This window comes from Lissotriton vulgaris, chromosome 6, assembly GCF_964263255.1.
Source record: "Lissotriton vulgaris chromosome 6, aLisVul1.2, whole genome shotgun sequence".
Lineage (NCBI taxonomy): Eukaryota > Metazoa > Chordata > Amphibia > Caudata > Salamandridae > Lissotriton > Lissotriton vulgaris.
The window spans coordinates 1235812514-1235834519 of NC_141694.1; the positions used below are offsets into that span (position 1 = coordinate 1235812514).

Genomic DNA, 22006 nt, shown 5'->3' on the forward strand with positions numbered 1-22006 from the left:
CTGACTCATTTCATCACCACTTCGCCCCTAATGATCTAGCAACTTTGGGAATACTACCCACCAACAGAGGTGCAGTGAACCTTGAAACAGAGATCACTAAGACATTGGACCAATGGGCACCGAAACTTAAAACTAAATCTAGAAAAACGGTATCCGAAAAGTGGTATACAGCAGAACTAAAGGCACTGAAAAAAATTTGTAAAACAATGGAACACAATTGGAGACTGTCCAGAATGCACTCCGATAAATCAGCATATAAAACAGAACTCAGGGGCTACACCCATGCAATTAAGAAGGCCAAAAGGGCATATTTTGCATAACGAATAGAGGAGAACGCAAACTCTGCAAAAGAGTTATATAAAATAGTGCCCAAATCTGTGCGTCCCAAACCTTGAATCCCTCAGCATAAAGCTGTGAAAAAATCTGTGAATTTTTTATGGACAAAATAGGCACAATCTATTTGTCATTTGACTCCACCACCCCAGCGAATTCCATAATTTGGGAAAGCAGGGACCCTCATCCCGACACCCCCGCAAACTAGGCAGCTTTGTCCCTATCGCAGAAAAATAGGTTGCTAAAGCAATGGGGGGAAGTCAAATCGGCATCCCCTCTCGACCCTTGCCCACATTTTATCTTTTCACACATTATACCTACCCTGTGCCTCTACATCACACAGCTGTTCAACCAATCTCTGGAGACAGCAGTTTTTCCAGAAATTTGGAAACCAGCTATAGTGACACCCTTATTGAAAAAGATAGGCTCAGTAGTAAACAACCCAGCCAACTGCAGGACACTTTCTCAGCTCCCCTATCTCTCTAAGGTACTGGAAAAACTAATCAATAGACAACTGTCTAACTACTTAGAATCCAACGACTTATTGGATCTCTTACAAACCAGTTTCAGGGCCACCAGCAGTTCGGAGGCAACTCTCCTGGCTGTCCTAGATAATATAAGATTCCTTTTGGACCAGGGAGAGGCAGTTGCCCTAATCCTGTTAGACCTGTCGGCGGCCTTCGACACGGTCTCTCACCAAGTCTTAGTGGAAAACTTGCATGAAAAGGGGATACATGCAAAAGCCCTTCAATGGCTCAGTACATTCCTGTGCAACAGAACTCAAACTGTGCAACTGGGCGCCTTTTCATCTACTCCAGAAAATCTCAGCTGCGGCGTCCTGCAGGGAGCATCCCTGAGCCCCACATTATTTCCTGCCTATGTATCATCTTTAACAAAAATCGGCATGAAATGGGACTTCGGGATCTGCTCCTATGCGGATGATACGCAACTGACAATAGCCATTGGAAATCGGCATGATGACACCAGAGCCAAACTCAACAACTGTCTTACCGAAATGGCAACCTGGATGTCAGCGCACTGCCAAAAGCTCAACAACGAGAAGTCTGAAATTCTGCTTCTCGGCGGAGCTAACCACATTTGGGATGCGTCATGGTGGCTCCACTCTTTGGGTGCTGGTCCTGCACCAAAGCAGTGTGTTAAAAACCTGGGCATCATCATTAACAACACCTTATCAATGCAGGACCATGTGCGGATCCTGTGTAGCAGAAGCTTCGCCACACTGCAGCTCTTAAAAAGGCTTTTCCCCTGGATCCTATTGGAAAGCAGGAGAACAATCACACAGGCCCTGCTCGTCAGTAGGCTGGACTCTGGAAATGCACTTTTTGTTGGCTAACTTTTCAAACGCCTGCAAGTGATACGAAATGCAGCGGCTAAACTGGTGTGCAACAAGGGCAGATACTGCTCCGCGACGGAATGCCTGAGGCAACTCCACTGGCTACCCTTGCACCATAGAGCAAGATTTAAACTCTTAGGAATGCACATAGGGCACTCCATCGTACAGGCCCAAAGATTCTCCAGAATAGAATTCAATTCTATTATCCATCCAGGTGCTTACGGTCACGCTCCCTAGCGTTAGCGGAGACTAAAAGGATCAGTAAGAGCAGGGCAGGTGGATGCACATTGCAGTGAAACGAGCTTCCGCTGGAACTACGGTTAACTGAAGACTATACGGCGTTTAGGAAGAAACTTAAAACCCACCTATTCCCTTAGAACTGCTGCCACCGACCTTAACGAGATCAACTTAGCTCACCACCCTCCCCCCTACATTAGCGCCGTGATATCCCATTGGGATGAATGTTGCGCTTTATAAATAAATAGGTTTGTATTCCTGTTTTTTCCTGATTAAAAAAAAATTCTGGAGAATTAAGATTGATATTGGACCTCAGAGAATTGAACAAATACCTCAGAAAGCAGTGTTGTCGTATGGTCACATTGCAGAAGACCTTACAGTTCATTATGGAGATTATAAGTCCGCATTAGATCTCCAAGATGTCTATTTTCATATCCCCATACATCCAAGGTATCAGAAGTTCCTCAGATTCCATGATGCTGGCAACCAATACAATCCAAAGTTCTTCCCTTCGGATTGAAATCTTCTCCCCGCATCTTCACAAAATGGCTAATTCCAGTGGCAGCCCATTTGAGACCAAAGGATCATCAAGTATTTTCTTACCTGAACGACTAGCTGATAAATGCTCAGTCTTCTTGAGCAGCAAAACAGTCAACAGAAGCCCGCTTTCAAACATTCAGCCAGTTGGGTCTCACCTAAAACACTCAAAAGCCTTCCCTGCAGCCATCACAACACTTTACGTTCCTGGGAGCTGATCTAGACACCATAAAGGACAAAACATACCGAACAGTAGACAGATGCTGTAAACTAATAAAATTAGCAAGCAAATTCATGAAAAAGTCTTTCTGTACGACTTTACAAATGTTTGCTGGGAATGATGTCATCGTGCATCCCCTTGATTTCTCTCTGCCGCCGACAGATGATGCGACTCTAGCAAGATTTAGACAAACCATGGCTTCAAACTGAAGCTTCATTCCACAAAGTCATAAATATCACCTCAGAAATTAAAGCTCTTCTCCCGTGGCAGACACAAGAGTCAAACATGTCGACAGGACTTACTTTCATAGCCGAAGTACCAAAATTTGTGATAAAAGACACTTCCCTTGAGGGGTTGGGAGCACATTTGCAGGACCTGGAGATTAGCGGAAAATAGACTGCGCAAGAAAAAGATCTTCACATCAATCTGTTGAAATTAAGAGCAATAGCATTAAGCCTTCAGGCTTTTCTTTCTTGGAACAGCCAGGTCTTCAGTCTTGATACGGGTGGACAACACTACATAAACAAGCAAGGGAGAACAAGATCCCGCCCCTTAGCTCAAGAACCCAAAATATTTAGGAATAGCTATTGAAGTATCAAGTTCACTTGAGAGCAGATCATGTTCCTGGAAATCACAGTCAGTGGGCAGATACGTTGAGCAGAATGAAAAATTCTTGTCACAAATGGGGGCTCAAACAAAATATTTTCAACAAAGTCTTTGCAAGAGATAGAAAGCCAAATTCCGCCCTCTTTGCTACAGCCCAGACCCGGAAGTGTCAATTCTCACCAAGTTAGCACCACCAACCACAATCCAGGGGAATGCTTTTTCAATATCATGGAGGGGAATGTTTGCTTAGGCTTTTCCTCCAATACCTTTAATTCCCAAAATCTTGCACAAGATAAAGAGAACCATGCAGAATAGTTGTAATATCCCCAAGATGGCCCAGACGAAACTCATTCACCACACTACTTCTCAGAGGGGAAAGATTGGAAATGATTATCAATGCCCACTCTTCTCTCAATGAACAACAATGTACAACAATTGCAGGTTTCATCCGGACCCGGGCCTCTTGACCTTGTCGGCTTGACTTCTGAATTCAACTAATTCTCATAGCTAAACTTTCCCCAGGAGTGTAGACAAATTCTAGCTAAAGCCAGGGCAGACTCAACTAATGCAACGTATTGGTTCAAGTGGAAACGATTTGGTCTATGGTACATGGATAACAAAGTGCATTCACTCTCCTAGCAACCTCAGGAGATATTACCATATCCGTTAAATCTATCAAAATCTGGCCTGGCACACTCTTTAATTAAGGTCCATACGGCAGCCATATTTTGTTATAGGAGATCTTCAAACAATTCTTTGTGGTAAAATAGAATGGGTTTCTCAAAAGGTCTTTTCAGGGTCGATCCCCTTTTAAAGAACCCTCCAGTTCCTTTGAAAACACAATACAGTCCTCTTGCAGCTAGCGAATAGTCCCTTCGAACCTGTTCAAAAAGCTAAACTTAAATATGTTTCATAGAAGTTAACGTTGCTTCTGCCACTCACTTCCGCCACAAGAGTAAGTGAGATGCAAGCAGTCACCATCAAGGGGCCTTATATGCAGTTTAGGGATGATTGAGTAATTCTAAGGACAAATCCTCATTTATCCCTAAGGTACTGTCACAATTCGATTTGAATGACCAGTAGTATTAAAAACGTTCTTCTACAACCCCAAGGGCAAGGCGGAGAAATCACTACATACTCTAGATGTTACGATGCATAAAATTCTATGTTGACAGAACCTGTGCCTTCAGGAGAAAGGACCAATTATTGATAGCATATGCCAACCATCGTAAAGGCCTGTCCTTCTAAAAAAAAAAGAAATCATACCCCATTGGATTTCATCAGTCAGAACACATTCGACCAGGAGTATGTCTACGTCAACAACACTTTTTACTTGTGTGTCTATGCAAGACATCTGTAGAGCAGCAACTTAGGAAAATAGACGCACATTCACCTAGCATTACTTTTTGGTTTCACCTGTGCAAAATGATGCAGCGGTGGGCCATGCAGTCTTAAAGAATCTGTTCCAGTAAGGTGAGCCGTATAGAAAATGAATATCGTTTCAGATCTACCCACCATCCACTTTTCAGTGCATCTCGAAAATATTGGTGTATGTCTTAACAGTTGCTTAATATTCTGAATCAGGCATGTGAATCTATGAAAGCTCCAATACTGGAGAAGGAAAAAAGTTGCCTACCTGTAACTGTACTTCTCCAGTATTGGTATCTTTTGTAGATTCAAATATGACTAAGAGGTTCACCATTCATTCCTAGTAAGTTACTATAATTACTTGTGCTGTACCCTGATTGGCTGATGTTTAGTTCTTTTCAAACAATATGAATTTGTCATTTCTATAACACATTACTATTTTGTAATTATACCGTGGGACTCACACTTCGACAGGGAATGATTCAATCATGTGAATCTATGAAATATGCCAAAACTGGAGAACTACATTTACAGGTAAGTAACTTTTTTCCTTTCTTTGATTAACAGAATCACCAATGATTAACATCAGACCGTCTCTCAGAGGGAGGGTTTCTTCATCCTACAAAGATTCAGCAAAATAAAGAGCTTGCCTTAAGTAATTTATATTTGTGTACATTGTGCACTATGTTTAAGGTAGCACATCCGGACATCATTTAAAACTGGCTAAAAAATATCTTGCTTCGGCAAAATGGGGGTTTTAAAACTTTGCCATGTTAATTTTCTTTTAATAAAAATGCAAGCAGTTTCTACAATCTCTCCCTGAAATGTAAAGCTACAGTTATCCTCCTAGGCCTAGGTTTGTCACTCATAATTTGCACAATTGTGTAGGTTTGAGCGCAGCCCTCTCTAACCAAAATCACTGGAAGATCTGCAGTCTATTGCCAGTTTCTAAACGGATGGTTTTGACAAAAAGCCAGCTCATTTACATTCCATTGATTCCAACCCCTGACTGTCTCCTCCAAAAGTGCCCCATTAATGGGCCTTATAACTCACATTATAACGATAAGCCACTTGCCTTTCAATCATCGTGATTGATCTGTCATAAATGCTTTAGTTAAATGGTGCCTCTTCAAAGAAAGTGTTGCAAGAGTATAATATAAAGGCCTTTGATTTCTATGGTATTGTAATAATTGCTCCTTAAGATGATGCTGTCTTTTTACAAGTGTCTTTTCTTTGCAGAGAAGTTGGAGGGCGTCTTCTCACTGTAGAGACTAGACTCCCAAACAATTTATCAGAGTTTGAAGGGGATTTTTCATTGGATGGTTTGCGACTGTGGAAGACTGCATTCTCTGTTATGACACAAAATCATAGACCAGTATCACCCACACGGAACTGCCAGAGTACCTCAGTGCAAAGTAAAGGTAATGATTCTAAAAGTGTGGATGATAAAAAATTAGTGATCATGCCCTGTAGAAGTGCTCCATCCCGCCTGCGGACTCAAGTATGGCTTCAAGCCAAAGAAGAATATGAGCGCTCTCAACGAACCCACAAAAGCAAATTGGTTATGCGTACAAGTGAGAAACATTGCTCTCAGGTTTTGCATGATGGAGACTCTGTGGCACCTTCAAAAGAAATGACCGATTCATGTTCACAGCCAGCAGCAACGCAAACAATTGAAAATAGGGACATCTCTCGGATCATAGAGCATGAATTATCCTCATGCACTACAGACTCCCCTCAAACTCCTAGCAAATGTGGAGCAGCCCCAGACATGCAACCTGTGATTGAGCTTAGTGGTGAGACAAAGGATGGATATTATGAAAACTGTGATTCACCAGAGTCTCCAATCTTGCCATGTTGGCAGAACAATGTTACCTCCCCAGAGTCTAAACATTGTAACCTGGATTATGACCATTTAAGACAACATGAACTGACTACAACACCAGTGAAAGAGTTTTGCCCTGTACTTCTGAAGAGTGGCGAAAACCATAATGAGGATGACCCAAAAGAAGCTTTTCTATCTGTGGATCAAGTTAATGAAGGTAGTGGGAAATCTAGATCGATTTGTCTGCACAGTACACCTGTTGCACTAAGACGACGTCGAAAATCAAGTTCTGAGGCCCTGTGCTGTACCCCAGTATCTGCAGGTAACCATCTACAACATTTAACGATGACACTGTTATCTATGTACAGTATTGAATATGTTTACATGTGCCCATTATTGACTTTCATGACATATTAAGGGTTCTGTTCAAATTTCAAATTGGCAGGTGTAGTGTCATGAGTAGGCCTTGATTTTTCAGTGAAGATTATGTGTTAAAATGATTCTCCTCTTATTTGCTCCTTACTCATGTCCTTTTCCCAAGACCTGTTTGTAACGTGGTGTCTGAATTGTAGATTTGCCGAAGAGGCCATAGATCCCGGTACTGCATGAACTGGAACAGATATGGGATTTTTCTGTACACCATGTTATTTTTTAATGACATTGTGGTCCTTTAAGGACTTTGGCCATCCCCATGTGTTGCACAAAATTTCAACCCTGCCAACCTGCATGTTTTCTGAAGTAAACCATCCCTACGCTAGTTTTAGTTTATTTGGTGAGAAGCAAACGTGGAGGAGGAAGAATTTCTCAGGAAATACCACAAATATTTGGCCATATCAAGCTACATTTACAAATTATAACTCTGCCTTCAGAAACCCACTCAGGACCATGCTGTTTCAATCATGTGAGACTTCTCATACTAGTGCTGGACAATTTACCTTGATCTTGTTTAATGATCTGGCTTAGTGTTAGTGCTATGAGATCGTGTTAAGTTCTACAAAAACTAGAAACCTAGCATATCGAAACAGTTGAGCATTATCAACCAAACCTGAATAGGCACATTCTTATTAATTGCACACTTGCTGTTAATTCTCCTTTGTCTTTTTAGTACTAGGGTATATTACCCCATTGTCTTACTGACATCTGGCGTCTGTCTGAGAATAGATTTTAATTGAGTTAGTTCTGAAGAGAAAGCCACACTTGGCTGTAGTAAAGAAAAACTTGTAGTTTGGGTGAGATGTCTTTTTTTTTTAGCTAAGGATTACATATGTTGGTTTTAACATGCCTGTGTATTTGTACATTTCCGTCTGCATACATATTTATTCTTTTTTCCAGAACCAAAATCAAAAAGATTGAAACACAAGCGAGGTGATGGCCCCGACAGACTTCGGAGAGTACTGTTAACCACTCAATTGAAGGTGGGCAAATGGCTCTCTCTATTGTGGACATCATTGTTTCTACATGTGCATGAGTTCACTTTAGATTGCTGCATAGTAAACCAGTGAAGCCTATATTCATTTTGTTGATTCTTTTAATTTTCAATACCTTTGTGTTTTGAACACCATGTGGTCAATGTATTTTCTTTGAAGCATTTATATTTGTGACAACTTGTTTACCAAATTTATTCTATAACTGATAAGTCCTGCATACGTTAAATGATATGTGAGTTCACATCTTCTCTTTTCCACATTGCATTCCAGTGCATTAGTGATGCCATTAGGTCTGACCTTCTAAAGGCAAGTGCAAACCTGTTGGCTTTGCCAATGCTTCTCTGCATTGGTGCTTGTTCGCGTTATTTTTTAATTTTTTATTTTTACTGTGCTGTCTTGGAGTGGCCACAAGCCATGTTCGAACTGCAACGTAACATCGCCAAAGTGGTTGCCAGTGAATCATGATGCTTGCATGCACCTGATGACCATCTTCGATCTTGTTGTTGTTACAATAAAAATTAAGTGCATTGGCAAGCCTAAATGTTAGAGGCCCTGGAAAAACTAGGAAGGGGTGAGAGCGACAAGGACGATGGAGGCACTGGAGACCAGCAGGCAATCTTGAGGGGTGGAACAGATGGATATGAGATGGGAGCCCTCACAACGGAGGGGAATAAAAAAATATTTGAAGTGGGGAACAGCTGACGAATCGGGCAGTGAAAGTAGAAAGTTAAAACTGGGGAGCGGAAGCTAGGGAGAAGTAAACTGGTGATTAAGAAGTGAGAGATGACATTCTTCCAAGATGTGCTGAATGGGGGCGTGGCCAAGATGGCAACGGAGTAGGACGTGTTTCTAAGTCCCTCCAGCGCCACGCTATTCATAAGCATTGTTCAGCACCCTTTTGGGCTACCAAACGCCTGTAATCCTCTGCCGCTCGCCCCCCCGGGCCCTGGTGACGAGATTGGGGAGTCCCGGAGTTCCCGTGGCTGGTTGATCGTCGGCGGCGCGGAGCGACCGGAGGCCAGTGCGGGCCTCGCCGAGGAGTGGAAAGTTGAGCCGCCCCTTGCTGGGGCCATCTGGGCCTGCACTTTGCTTCCTCGCCCTCCGCCGGATCCAGGACGGTCCCCGGACAGGGACGACGCAGCGACGCCCCGGCAAAAGTGAAACAGCGCCCCCTGGGCCCCGTGAGTGATCTGGGTTACGGGAACCTGGTCAGCTGCGCAGACGCCGGCGGCGTGTAAATTTAGCCCGGGGATTACTTGGGCCTCCGGCGGATTGGATGAGCGGAGCCCTAGTGCCGGAGCGGGGCTCGCAGTGGGGAGCCGAGAGCCTGCAACCTAGAGCCTAAAGCCAACTGGAAGGACTGGTGGGGCTGACTGCGTTTGCCAGGACCACGGGCCCGTAAGAGAATACTCGATGGCCTGCTGGGGCCTGATGGCTGGCCTGGACTAAAGGAGGCTTGGATCCGGCCACGGACGCCTGCACGTGGAGGGGAGCCTCGGCGGGGGCAGGGGGAATCCCCGCAGCCTGAAGAGGGGGAGCGTATAGACAGTGGCATACGTCCCCCCTAGCAACTTGGCCCCGTCTGCGTTGCCGGCCTGGCCGAGGGCCTCTCGGGATCTCCCGGCGGGACTTGGCGGAGTAGGAGCGGTGGGGCGCAACGGGTGCCGGTGCTGCCAGTTCCCTGATTCCCTGCCCCCCCCCCCCCCGCCTCATCGGACTGATTGGAGGAGTGTGGGTGCCCCGTGCACGGAGAGAGTCCATTGTTGGAAGCGGCGCCCGAGGTGTGGACCCCCTGCCGTTTTCCCCCTATTGCCTGGAAGTATAGCAAGGGAGTGTAGACCCCCCTGCGGTCTCTCACTGACCCTCTGTGCGGACGACGATGACCGGAGGCCCCGCCCCTGACTCGAGAAGGGCGGATATCTTGCCGTGGGGTTCTGCGACTGGAAGGCTGTGAAGCTACGAGGCCAGCGTTGGGGCACCTGGGCCCGACCCTACCCTTGGGTGAAAGTACTTACGATCAGAGAGGTCCGAGCGGCGCGTCTTGGCATTCATGGCGTCCAACATGACGAAAAAAGAGAAACCTGGGTAGGAGGGGATCCTGAGGGGAACGGCGCCTGCTACCTCGCCTATCCCGGACAAATCCCCCAAAAAGAATGAAAACGATGAGCCTGCGAACAAGGCCTTCATGATAGAACTCTTTGCGGCCATTAAAGAGGACATATCGGAGCTGCGCTCACAATTGGCCTCAGACTTGCGCGAAGTGAGGAGGGACGTGGACGGAGTGGGGGAGCGGGTTTCGCCGTTGGAGGAACACGACGTGGGTACAGCTGAGGACATTCACCAGCTCCAGCAGGACGTGATCCGCTTGACGGAGCAAAACCTGGACCTACAGGCCCACACAGAGGACTTAGAAGACAGGTCCTGTCGCAACAATATTCGTATCCGTTCGATTCCCTGGAAGGGCGAGGGGGCAGACCTGGGGGAGTACGTTGAATCACTGTTCAAACACATTTTGGCAGAGGAGGACATCCAGACCATCCGCATGGACCGAGTGCACAGGGTCGGGCTGCCATGTGGAGCTCATGCGCCATCCCAATATCCTAGTGTGCGTCCATGACTTTCAGCTTAAGGAACGGATCCTTCGGAAAGCACAGGATCTGGCTCCCCTCCAGTTCAGAGACCATCACCCCCAGCTATACCAGGATCTGGCGGCTTCCACCCTGCAGAAGCGCAGGGACTTCAGACCTGTGACCACCTTTCTCCAGGAGCAAAAGGTGGCCTATTCCTGGGGGCACCCCTTCCGTCTCATCTTTAGCTGGTAAAATAAGCTGAGCCAGGTGCGTTCTCTGGAGGCGGCGATGGATCTTCTGGGCCTGGACCGCCCGGATCCGGTGTCTGGAAGCGGTGGCTCGACTGGCAGACGACGACGACGGCGCTCGGCGGAGTGGCAAAGTGTGGGAAAGCCACCGCAAAAGGGGGGGCTGGACCTGTCTACAAGGCTGCACGAACGGGACGCAGCGGTCGCCTCGGTGGCCAAGGTCACTGATGCAGAAGTAGATCAAGGTGAAGCGGCTTCATGACACCAAGGGGGCAATTTGCAGGCGCCGGAGGGGACCTCCACTCTGAGGTAACACTTGTTTTCTCTCCATGATCGTGAGGGAGCCCGAAGACACGATCTGTAGGAACAGTGACTGGTGCCATATACCCCTGTCCTATAGACTTTTTCTAATTTGTTTACTGTATTATGTTCTTTCTTTGGGGATGTTGGGGGGGGTGGGTGGGGTGGGTTGGGGGGGACAGTGGTGATAGCGAGGGTAGACTCGTAGCGCGTGTTTTGTGGACTATGCTGGCGGGGCGGGTTGGCCGGGGGGGGTTGGGGGGGTTGCTTGGGATGGGGGAGACCTGCGGGGTGGTTTGATCCTGCCATGGGCGGGGGGGTTGCATACTGCACTGAGGCCCTCGAGAGGAGTTGGGAGGGAGGAGACTGTACATCTGGCTCCACATCATGGCGGGCGGGAGCTACCGTCCTTTGTAGGGTTATCTTGTAGGACCTTTCAATGTCACCCTTAACCTTAGGAACATGGAATGTGAAAGGGCTTAACTCCCCCCAAAAACGCTAGAAGGTCTGGAAGTATATCACTGATCACCATCTCGATATAGTGGGCCTTCAAGAGACCCACCTGCCCAAAAAAGAAGATTCCCGCCTTAAGCACAAGATGTTCTCATTAATCTACAGATCCTCCGCCGCCACGAAACACAGGGGGGTGACCCTTATGTTTCGTTCAACCCTACACTTCCAACCTATGGGGATACAGAGTGACAGAGAGGGACAATGGGTCATGGTTAAAGGTTTCTTGAGAGGTAGACTCTGCACATTTTTTGTCCTGTACGCACCTAACACAGGGCAAAACGCCTTTCTACATACGCTGCTAAAGGCTGTTGTTGATTTTGTTGAGGGTCGTTGATTGCTATGGGAGACTTTAACATGGTATGTCAACCGGACTTAGATAGCACACACTCCCAGAGATCAGCTACGGGCGTGTTCTCTCCCGACAGGCAGCAACGGATTTCTGACCTGGGCCTTGTTGATGCCTGGAGCTCCCTGTACCCCCAATCCAGAGATTTCACCTTCTTCTCCTACGTCCACCGCACCTACCCCCGGGATCGACCACTTCTTAGTGAGCCAGTCCCTTCGGGGGGATCTGAGGGAGGACAAGATTTACCCACTTTCGGTTTGTGACCACAGCTTACTTGTGATAGGGCTCCAGTGGGGTGTGCGGGATTACGGTAGCTCCAAGTGGTACTTCCCAGCTTCCCTGGTTCTGGACAAACCCTCATGCACCTCCTTACGGGGACTCATTACCGAGTTCTTCACACTCAATGCCCCTGAGGACACGTCAATATACACCACGTGGGATGCCTTCAAGGCGTATCTTCGTGGACACTGCATCGCACTGAATGCCGCTCTTAACCGGCAGCGCGGTCGGGAGCGGGAACTCCTAGAGGCAGAACTCTCATCCTTAGAGCAGGCGCATAAGGAGAATTCCTCCAGGTTGGGACTCAGGCAACTAACGGCCGTCAGGGGTAAACTCCGGGCCCGCTATGACAACAGAGCTGAATACACCATGCTGAAACTGCGGCGGCTGTCTTACTCCCAGGGCAATGAGGTGGGCAAACACCTGGCCAGACAGCTGCGGCATAAAAGGGAACGCGAGTACATTGGGGGTATTCAGACTGCACGGGTGAGGTGACTCATCAGGATGAGAGGAAGCAGAGCTCTTTGGGACCTTCTACAAATCCCTTTATACAGGAGAGCGCCTGGAAGCTACTGCCCAAGCTGAATATCTGCAGGGACTGACGCTGCCTCAGGTATTAGTCAGAATGGAATGAGGCACTGTCCGCCCCCTTCTCCAGGGAAGATGTGCTGACAGCCATTAAGGCCTTAAAACCCCACAAGGCCTCGGGGGCGGATGGGTGTACGGCCATCTTCTACAAAACCTTTGCCTCGGAATTATGCCCGCACCTGGTACAACTATTTAATCACATGGCTGAAGAGGGCAGAACCTCCCGCACCATGGCGGAAGCACTTATTTCCGTCATCCCTAAGCCCGGTAAAAACTCTAGTCAATGCGCGTCCTATAGGCCGATTGCCCTCCTGAACCTAGATGCAAAGCTCTTCTCCTCCATCATCACCCAACTGCTCAACGATCTTATGCCGGCCCTTATAGACCCGGACCAGTCTGGGTTTATCGAAGGACGCCAGACCCATGATAATACAAGGAGGGTGGTACACCTCATTGAGAAAGCAACTACCTTTAAAATCCCAGCGGTCCTAGTGGGCCTCGACTCCGAGAAGGCGTTCAACAGGGTGGACTGGGGGTTCCTGTTCACCCCCCCTGGCTGCATTCGGCTTCTCCTCCAAATTCATAACCATGATACGAGCGAACTATCTCTCCCCCCGTTCTCTAGTAGTGGTGAACGGTCAGTTCTTCCCATTCTTTGACCATTCCAGAGGCACTAGGCAGGGGTGCCCCCTGTCACCGCTGCTATTCGCCCTTAGCATCGAACCTCTAGCAGTGTCGATGAGAGCTAACCCTGACATCCGTGGGATACCCTTCACTGGGGAATCCCACAAGATTACCCTCTTTGCGGACGATGTTCTCCTATTCCTAACAGATCCGGCTCATTCTCTCCCTCATGTGCAGGTGGCCTTGACGCGCTTTGAAGCAGTAGCCAGTTTCAAGGTCAACTACGACAAATCCTATGTCCTCAACCTTACGATCCCCCAATCGGACATCCCCCATCTTAGGTCGCTCACCCCCTTGCCATGGACAAACTCCTCCATTCAATACTTGGGCATCCACTTGACCCCCACATTGGGGAAACTGTACTCTGCTAACTTCCCCCCACTACTTGTTAAGATCCAGTCAGATCTGGCCAGATGGAAACCCATGTTCATCTCCTGGCTTGGGAGGATCCATGCGATCAAAATGACCCTCCTTCCCAAGCTCTTGTACCTGTTCCAGGCCCTCCCTATAGACCTTGACGCAGAATTCTTTCGGCGGGTGCGGTCAATGATGCTACGCTTCATTTGGCAAGGGGGCCGCGCGCGCTTCTCTTTCACCGTCCTACGCAAACCGAGGAAGGAGGGAGGTGTGGGCCTGCCAGACATGCATATGTATTACAAAGCGACGCAACTCCGCATGCTGGTCGAGTGGTCACAGCAAGAATCAGAGAAACACTGGCTACATATGGATAGAAGCGTGGCGGGGAGGTCGATTTGGGATTTGGCGTGGCAACCCAAATGTGACAGACCAAAGAATGTTTACCTCAGCACCCCCACTAGCACCGTCCTGAAGGTCTGGGACTCTGTCTCTAAAGATGACAGATGGACCACCTTTCCCTCCGCCTTCACGCCCATACACTTCAATCCCGCCTTCCCCCCGGCTTCCCTCGAGGGGCCCTTCAGAGCTTGGAAGGACGGAGGGTGTCTGGCTCTCACGCACCTGTTCCACAATTATGACCCACTCACCTTTGAGAATTGCAACTACTACACTGGGCGCTCTTGCCCCAGGTGCGTGAGGCGGCCACCCGACCCCTCACGCCATTCGAGGCCTTTCTGACCAAGACTGCATCCATGAAAGGGCAATCACTTTCATATATGGGTATCTTCTCACCACTTAAATGTGTTTCTTTGTTTGTTCTGACATCCCGACTAGTGCTCCATCACATTATGGCGTACAAAGCCCTATGCCCTCAGCAGGACCTCCTTGCACTGTTACGAGCCGATCATGCCAATCTAATGGGGGTCTAACTGGGGTTTTCGCGTTGGTGAACTCCATTGCACCTATGACTTTTCAGCGCCTTCTACCCCAAGGATCATATATTGGAAGAATGGCACCATCCTGGGCGTTAGACTGATTACAAAGACTTGAACGCAGATGGCCCACCCCAACTCTGTTGTGTCGCCCTTAGACGCCTGTTTAGCTACCCCCTGCGTGGGCTGAAATGCGGGATTGTCGCATGTTTCTTTCTTCTGGTTTTTCTTTCTCTTTTACTAAATTATCAATAAAAACACCTTTGACTAAAAAAAAAAGAGTCCCTTACTTCAGCAGTGGAAGGATAAAATCATCCAGTCAGAAGCACTGTGAAAAATAAATAACCCTGGGCTGTTCACACACATAAATAGAGAGAAAAGCCATTGATTCAGTAAGGGGCAGGGAACTGAGATGGACAAGAAAGCCATCCAATCATTAGCAAGCGTTTGACCCAAAGCTCAGTCTATATATTTTATTGTAGACAAAAGATCTTGGATAACAGACAGCAGAAGCTGTCTACAAGTGAGACTTAAATATAAGTACATTTTTACAAATTTACAGCATTTAAACTTTTTTTGTCAATTTGTGTACATTTCCATGTAACTAACTCAGAATGTTCTCATGGCTTTGGAAAACCGAAAATAACATACAGTGTATGCATAGTGTTCGTATAAAATGATGCCCTGCAATGGGTTTTCTAATCCTTTCTGTGAGTGAGATAGATATGCACACTCACACTCTCTCTCCTTTCACTGCCCCCACCAAGGTGGGTTCTCGAATAGGCGTAGAGACTGCATTCTTACATTTGTGTGTTATTTGCACGTACAACTATCTAGTTCGAGGCATGTGGGCTGCTGAATTCATATCTGTGCATAGATCGCCGCCTAGTGTTGGGTCCGGATGATTGCACATTGTTGTCCTGGAAGAGTCTTCGAAGTATCACGAGATAGGTGGCTCCTCCCCTGGACTACAGTGCGCATGGGCATCGCCTCCATCCCCAGATTGTTTTTTTCCGCCATTGGGTTAGGATGTGTTTCGGTTCCCTCTGTCGGAACCGATAGTTGTTCAACTTTTCTACTCGAGACCAAAAGGTCTTTAGGCTGAGCGTCGGTATAGTTTCGTTCGGGTTTCTTGTCTGACTCTCAGCTCCGAACTCTTGCTACCCTTCCGCGTGCTCTCGGCGCGGACGGGCCTACACTACACTTCTGCTATGGAGCGGACTCCGTTCAAGAAGTGTCCGGTGTGTAACTCCAAATATCCACACCTCGACGTGCACCCCGTGTGCAATAAATGCTTGTCACCGGACCATGACGAAGACAGCTGCATGGCGTGTTCGAAATTCCGGTGCAAGAAAACTCTCAAGATTCGTCGGGCCGCTAGACTCCAGGCCAAGTTATCGGCTACCCCGGCACCCCCACCAGACAACATATTCGAAGAATCTGTTGGAGACGACGACGACGTACAAGTTTCGGACTCTAGTCCCGCGTCCGAAGGGGATGCCTACGACGCGGGTGATGAGGACTTTGACGAAGTCGCCGACGAGGTAGGGGACGACGATCGGGCTATTGCCACCGTGGGGGATAGCTCGGAGGAGGAGCATCCCCAACCAGACTCGGGGGTCAATCCCCTTCATGCGGCCCAGGTCGAGGGATCGCCTTCGGGCCTTACCCAAGACCTTGTTATAAGTCCAGCAGCCCCGCCTCCGGGCCCGGTCACGGACATTTCTAAGGCGACACTCCCGTCCAAGAAAACGAAAGTGAAGCCATCGGGTCACGCTTCCTTGGTTTCAAAACCGAAAGTGAAAGTTGCGGTGGTGCAGAAGGTTCTGGAGGCGTCAACTTCTAAACAATTCAAAATGGCCGACTTGAAGAGCCGCGCCAAAATGGCCGACCCGAAAACATCGGGGTCGACGCCGAAGGCGAAGTTGTCTGACGCGGCTGCGTCAGCGCCGAAGACGGTCGGGGTCGAAGACGGCTCCGAAGAAGCGTCAGGGCGACGCCGCAACCCAGGCTCAGCCGGCGCCGGCCCTTGGAGACAAGGCGCGTGAGGTGTCGGCCCCGAAGAAGGTGCCTTTCATCGAACCGACTCCCGACTCGGGGAGATCGCTCGAGCCGGTCAAGCCCTCTCCGGCCTTAACGAAGAAGGTAGCGGAATCCCTGCAGCGGATACGGAAGGACGATGTGGTTCCCGATTCGGACGACGTGGCGCCTAAGCACACGCCGAAGCCTGCGAAGGCGCAAACGCCTATCCGCTTTACCCTGCCGCCAAAGTCGACGCCGAAGGCTTTCGCGCCGAAACAGGGTGGGCCCTCGAAGGAGGTCTTGACACCAAAAGCAGCCTTGGTGGTGTCGAAGCTTCGGCTCCAGCCACTGGCTGAAGAGGAGCGTCGGGAGGTCATCATCGACGCCAATACTGGAAAACTGTCTCTCCTCAAGAGGAAAATCACCACGGAGCCGCTGTTGGAACATTTTCGGATCCCTCTCAAGAATAAGAGGGACTCTGCGGGGTCTTCGGCCCCGATAGAGCCTATGTCTCCACAAGCCCTACAACACTCGCCAACGCGTTCCACCGCAGGCGATGCTGATGATGAGGACGTCGAGTACAGCTACCCGGCGTACTCGGATCCGGAGGAGGAACACGAACCTTGGTCGGCCGGAGGCGACCCAGAGGACCCGCAGTCGGGCCAGGACACGCAGCTTTTTGCGGCCAAAACATCACCGACGGAGGACTCGGCGGCCTTCAACGCTCTAATCGAGAGAGCTGCGGCTAACCACGATGTCGAGCTGCACTCAGACCCTGTGGATGTGGACTTTTTATTTGACACTTTCTCAGTGGCCGAAAAGTCAGTCAAAACACTGCCAATGCTTAAGGGGGTGCTAAAACACGCAACGGAGGTCTTCAAGGAGCCCACCCGGGCGCGTGTCATCAACCCTCGCATTGACAAAAAATATAAGGCAGCGCCCTCGGATCCAACATACATCAAGGGACACTTGCCACTGGACTCGTTGGTTGTATCCAACGCTCGGAAGAGTGCGAACTCGCAGACCACTGGTGACGCTCCTCCCCCAGACAAAGAGTCCAAAATCTTGGAGGCCTCAGGGAAACGAATTGCTGCACAGGCAGCTAATATTTGGAGAATCTCAAACACACAGGCCCTACTTGCACGCTATGATAGGGCTCATTATGACACCTTAGAATCACTACTGCAACACTTGCCTGACCAGTACAAGGAGGCAGGAGAAATGCTGATTCAGGAAGGAAAGCTCATCACAAACGCATCCATAAAATGTGCGCTGGATGTGGCCGATACAGCCTCCAGGGCAATCAACACCAGTGTGTTGCTTAGACGGCATGCTTGGCTTAGAATTTCAGGGTTCAAGCCCGATATTCAAACGACAATACTGAACCAAACAGTTAATCCTGACCACCTGTTTGGCCCTGAGGTGGATGCGACGCTGGAAAAAATGAAAAAAGATACAGACACTGCCAAGTCTATGGGGGCCCTCCAGTCTCAACAGTTTCGGGGTGGTTCCTTTCGCCGCTCCAATTCCAGAGGCACCTCAAGGGGTCAGGCATCGCAGTCCACACAGTATTACAAAAGTAACACCCAAACCTCATACAACAACAAGGGTAGAGGTGGCTACAGAGGCAATAACGTCAAGGGCAGGGGACGTGGAAACAATAGCTCCAGGTCCACCACCGCCAACAAGCAGTGACGTCTTGTCACTGCCCCCCGACCATACAACACCGGTCGGGGGGAGACTCCAGCAGTTCCTGCCCGCGTGGAAATCCATCACCACGGACAGGTGGGTCAAGTCTCTTATCCAGTACGGTTACTGTCTGGAACTTACTTCCATTCCACCAAACATACCCCCAAGGAGCCGTCCTATGTCCGGCGAGCACTTGACCTTGTTGCAGCAGGAAGTTCTAGTCATGCTGCAAAAAGGGGCAATAGAGCTCGTTCCATTGCAGGAAAGGGGAACAGGGGTTTACTCCCTGTATTTTCTAATCCCCAAAAAGGACGGATCCCTCAGGCCCATCCTGGACCTCAGGCCCCTCAACTGGTACATTCTCTCGGAGCACTTCCATATGCTCACGTTACAGCAAGTACTCCCTCTGCTTCACCAGGGGGACTTCCTGGCTACGCTGGATCTGAAAGATGCATACTTTCATATCCCCTGCATCCTTCCCACAGGAAGTATCTCAGATTCACGATTCAAGACCAGCATTACCAGTTCAGGGTTCTGCCGTTCGGGGTCACCACGGCGCCAAGGGTATTTACAAAGTGCCTAGCGACTGTGGCGGCGCATCTCCGTCACCAGAACGTCCACGTCTACCCCTACCTGGACGACTGGCTCATTCAAGCAAAGACAGAACAGTGCGTCGACCATGTGTCACGCACCATTCATCTCCTGCACGATCTGGGATTCTCTCTGAACTACCCAAAGTCCCATCTCCAGCCCGCCCACGTGCGACAGTATCTGGGCGCGACAATCAACACTCTGGCAGCCACTGCGCAGCCAAATTCAGTGAGAATCGCCGGTATCCAGGCGCTGATCCAACGATTCAGACCCCAACACTCGCTTCCAGCGAAGGTGTTCATGCAGTTGATAGGCATGATGGCCTCCTGCATCTCCATTGTCCCGCACGCGAGACTACATATGCGTCCGCTTCAGGAGTGCCTAGCACGTCAGTGGACTCAGGCTCATGGGCAACTGACAGACCTAGTGTTGGTGAGCGGTCGGGCATACAACTCTCTGCATTGGTGGAATCCACAAAACCTTTGCAAGGGCCGACCATTCCAAGAGCCTGTGCCACAGATTATCCTGACGACGGACGCCTCTCTCCAGGGATGGGGAGCGCATGTACTCCAGTACACAGTGCAGGGACTATGGACACTACAGCAAAGGAAGATGCACATCAATGTGTTGGAACTGATGGCAGTCTTCATGGCCTTAAAGGCGTTCAAAGTACATCTGTGCAACAAAGTCGTGTTGATCCGGACGGACAACATGACGGCCATGTACTACATTCAGAAGCAGGGAGGCACACACTCTCCACAGCTGTCTCATCTGGCTCAGAGCATGTGGAAGTGGGCCATTCAGAGGAACATCTTCCTCATGGCAGAGCATCTCCCGGGCAAGGACAATCAGATGGCGGATCTGCTCAGCAGGCACAGCCATCAAATGCACGAGTGGGAGATACATCCATCAGTACTCCAACCGTACTTCCGAAAGTGGGGTCATCCAGAGATAGACCTGTTCGCCACAAAGGAGAACGCAAAATGCCAAAGCTTCGCCGCCAGGTTCCCACACCCGCAGTCACAGGGCAATGCGATGTGGATGAACTGGTCAGGCAGATTTGCGTACGCTTTTCCCCCAGCACCGCTGATACCGCTGGTGGCACGCAAGCTCAGGCAGCACTCGATGACTCTCATCCTGGTTGCTCCAACGTGGGCTCGCCAACCATGGTACACCACGTTTCTGGAACTCTCCGTGGTACCGCATCAAAGGCTTCATCTCACTCCCAGCCTTCTGACGCAGAGCCATGGCGACATTCAGCACCCAGACCCGAAACAGCTCAACCTGGCGATCTGGCTCCTGAAGTCCTAGAGTTTGGCTACCTCAATCTTCCTCCCGATTGCATGGACATCATTCGAGAGGCAAGGAAGCCCACTACTAGAGCTTGTTATGCGGCTAAATGGAAGAGGTTTGTCATCTACTGTGTTAACCACAATATTGACCCGCTAGATGCTTCCATTCAAAACATCATTTGTTACCTGTTCCACCTGTATCAATGCAAATTGGCGTACTCTTCCATCCGCATTCACCTGTCTGCTATGGCAGCATACCTCCAGAATAGGCAACACCTGTCGCTCTTTAAGGTCCCTGCTATCAAGGCTTTTTTGGAAGGACTCAAGAGAGTCATTCCACCAAGGACACCACCAGCCCCAGAATGGAATTTCAATGTGGTTCTTACAAGACTGATGGGTCCTCCCTTCGAGCCACTGCACTCTTGTGAGCTTCAGTTTCTAACTTGGAAGGTTGCGTTCTTAGTAGCAATCACATCGCTACGGAGGGTTAGCGAGCTGCAGGCGCTCACCATCCAAGAACCTTTCTTCCAGGTACATGCTAACAGGGTTGTGCTCCGCACTAACCCTAAATTCTTACCCAAGGTTGTATCTCAATTCCATATAAACCAGACAATTGAGTTGCCGGTGTTTTTCCAGAACCCAGAGACGCTGGCGGAGCGGATGCTCCACACCCTTGACGTTAAGAGAGCCTTGATGTACTATGTAGACAGGACAAAAGATTTTCGCAAAACCAAGCAGCTTTTCGTTGCTTTTGCCACACACCACAAGGGAAACGCTATCTCCAAAGCGGGGATCGCTAGGTGGATCGTGAAATGCATTCAAATCTGCTACGCTAAAGCTAAGCGCACTCTCACTATCCCACCAAGGGCCCACTCCACCAGGAAGTTGGGGGCCTCTATGGCTTTCCTAGGTAACATTCCCTTAGAAGATATCTGTAGAGCAGCCACATGGTCTACCACACATACTTTCACTAAACACTACTGTGTAGACGTGCACTCCAAACAGCAGGCAGCTGTTGGTCAGGCTGTTCTCAAGACACTTTTTCAGACTGCTGCAGCTGGCACGGGCGGCCGCCGCTAATGGAGGGACTGCTATGTATTCTATGCACAGATATGAATTCAGCAGCCCACATGCCTCGAACTGCAAATGCTACTTACCAGTATGCATCTGTTCTTGGCATGTAGGGCTGCTGACATTCATATCGCCCACCCTCCTCCCCGGCGCCTGGAGCAGCTGCAGTGTTCATTCATATGTATATATATATATATGCTCGTAGCATGGTCATCACTCACATACTTCACTCCATCTCTGCCAATGGCTAAAAACAATCTGGGGATGGAGGCGATGCCCATGCGCACTGTAGTCCAGGGGAGGAGCCACCTATCTCGTGATACTTCGAAGACTCTTCCAGGACAACAATGTGCAATCATCCGGACCCAACACTAGGCGGCGATCTATGCACAGATATGAATGTCAGCAGCCCTACATGCCAAGAACAGATGCATACTGGTAAGTAGCATTTGCATTTCCAGTCACTAACATTTTTTGTCACAAAGCTCTCTGTTTTGTAGCCTCAAGATGGTAGATGGTGCCTCACTCATCTGGATGATGTGCACCGTGCGGAGCCTGGAATGGAATTTAACCAGTGCTTCTACATGGTCTTCCTTCACTTTATGCATTAGGTTGTT

At 49.1% G+C, this 22006-nt stretch overlaps 1 protein-coding gene across 2 annotated transcripts in view; it reads left to right on the forward strand.

The window, feature by feature from the left end:
* The window catches only part of REV3L (REV3 like, DNA directed polymerase zeta catalytic subunit), a 1049196-nt gene that overhangs the window by 618670 nt on the left and 408520 nt on the right, over positions 1-22006 (forward strand). For both annotated transcript variants that reach the window (XM_086927335.1, XM_086927334.1), the window contains exons 14-15: positions 5895-6802; positions 7813-7895. In XM_086927335.1, the coding sequence (XP_086783461.1) occupies positions 5895-6802; positions 7813-7895 (991 nt within the window). The remainder of the gene's footprint in view (positions 1-5894; positions 6803-7812; positions 7896-22006) is intronic.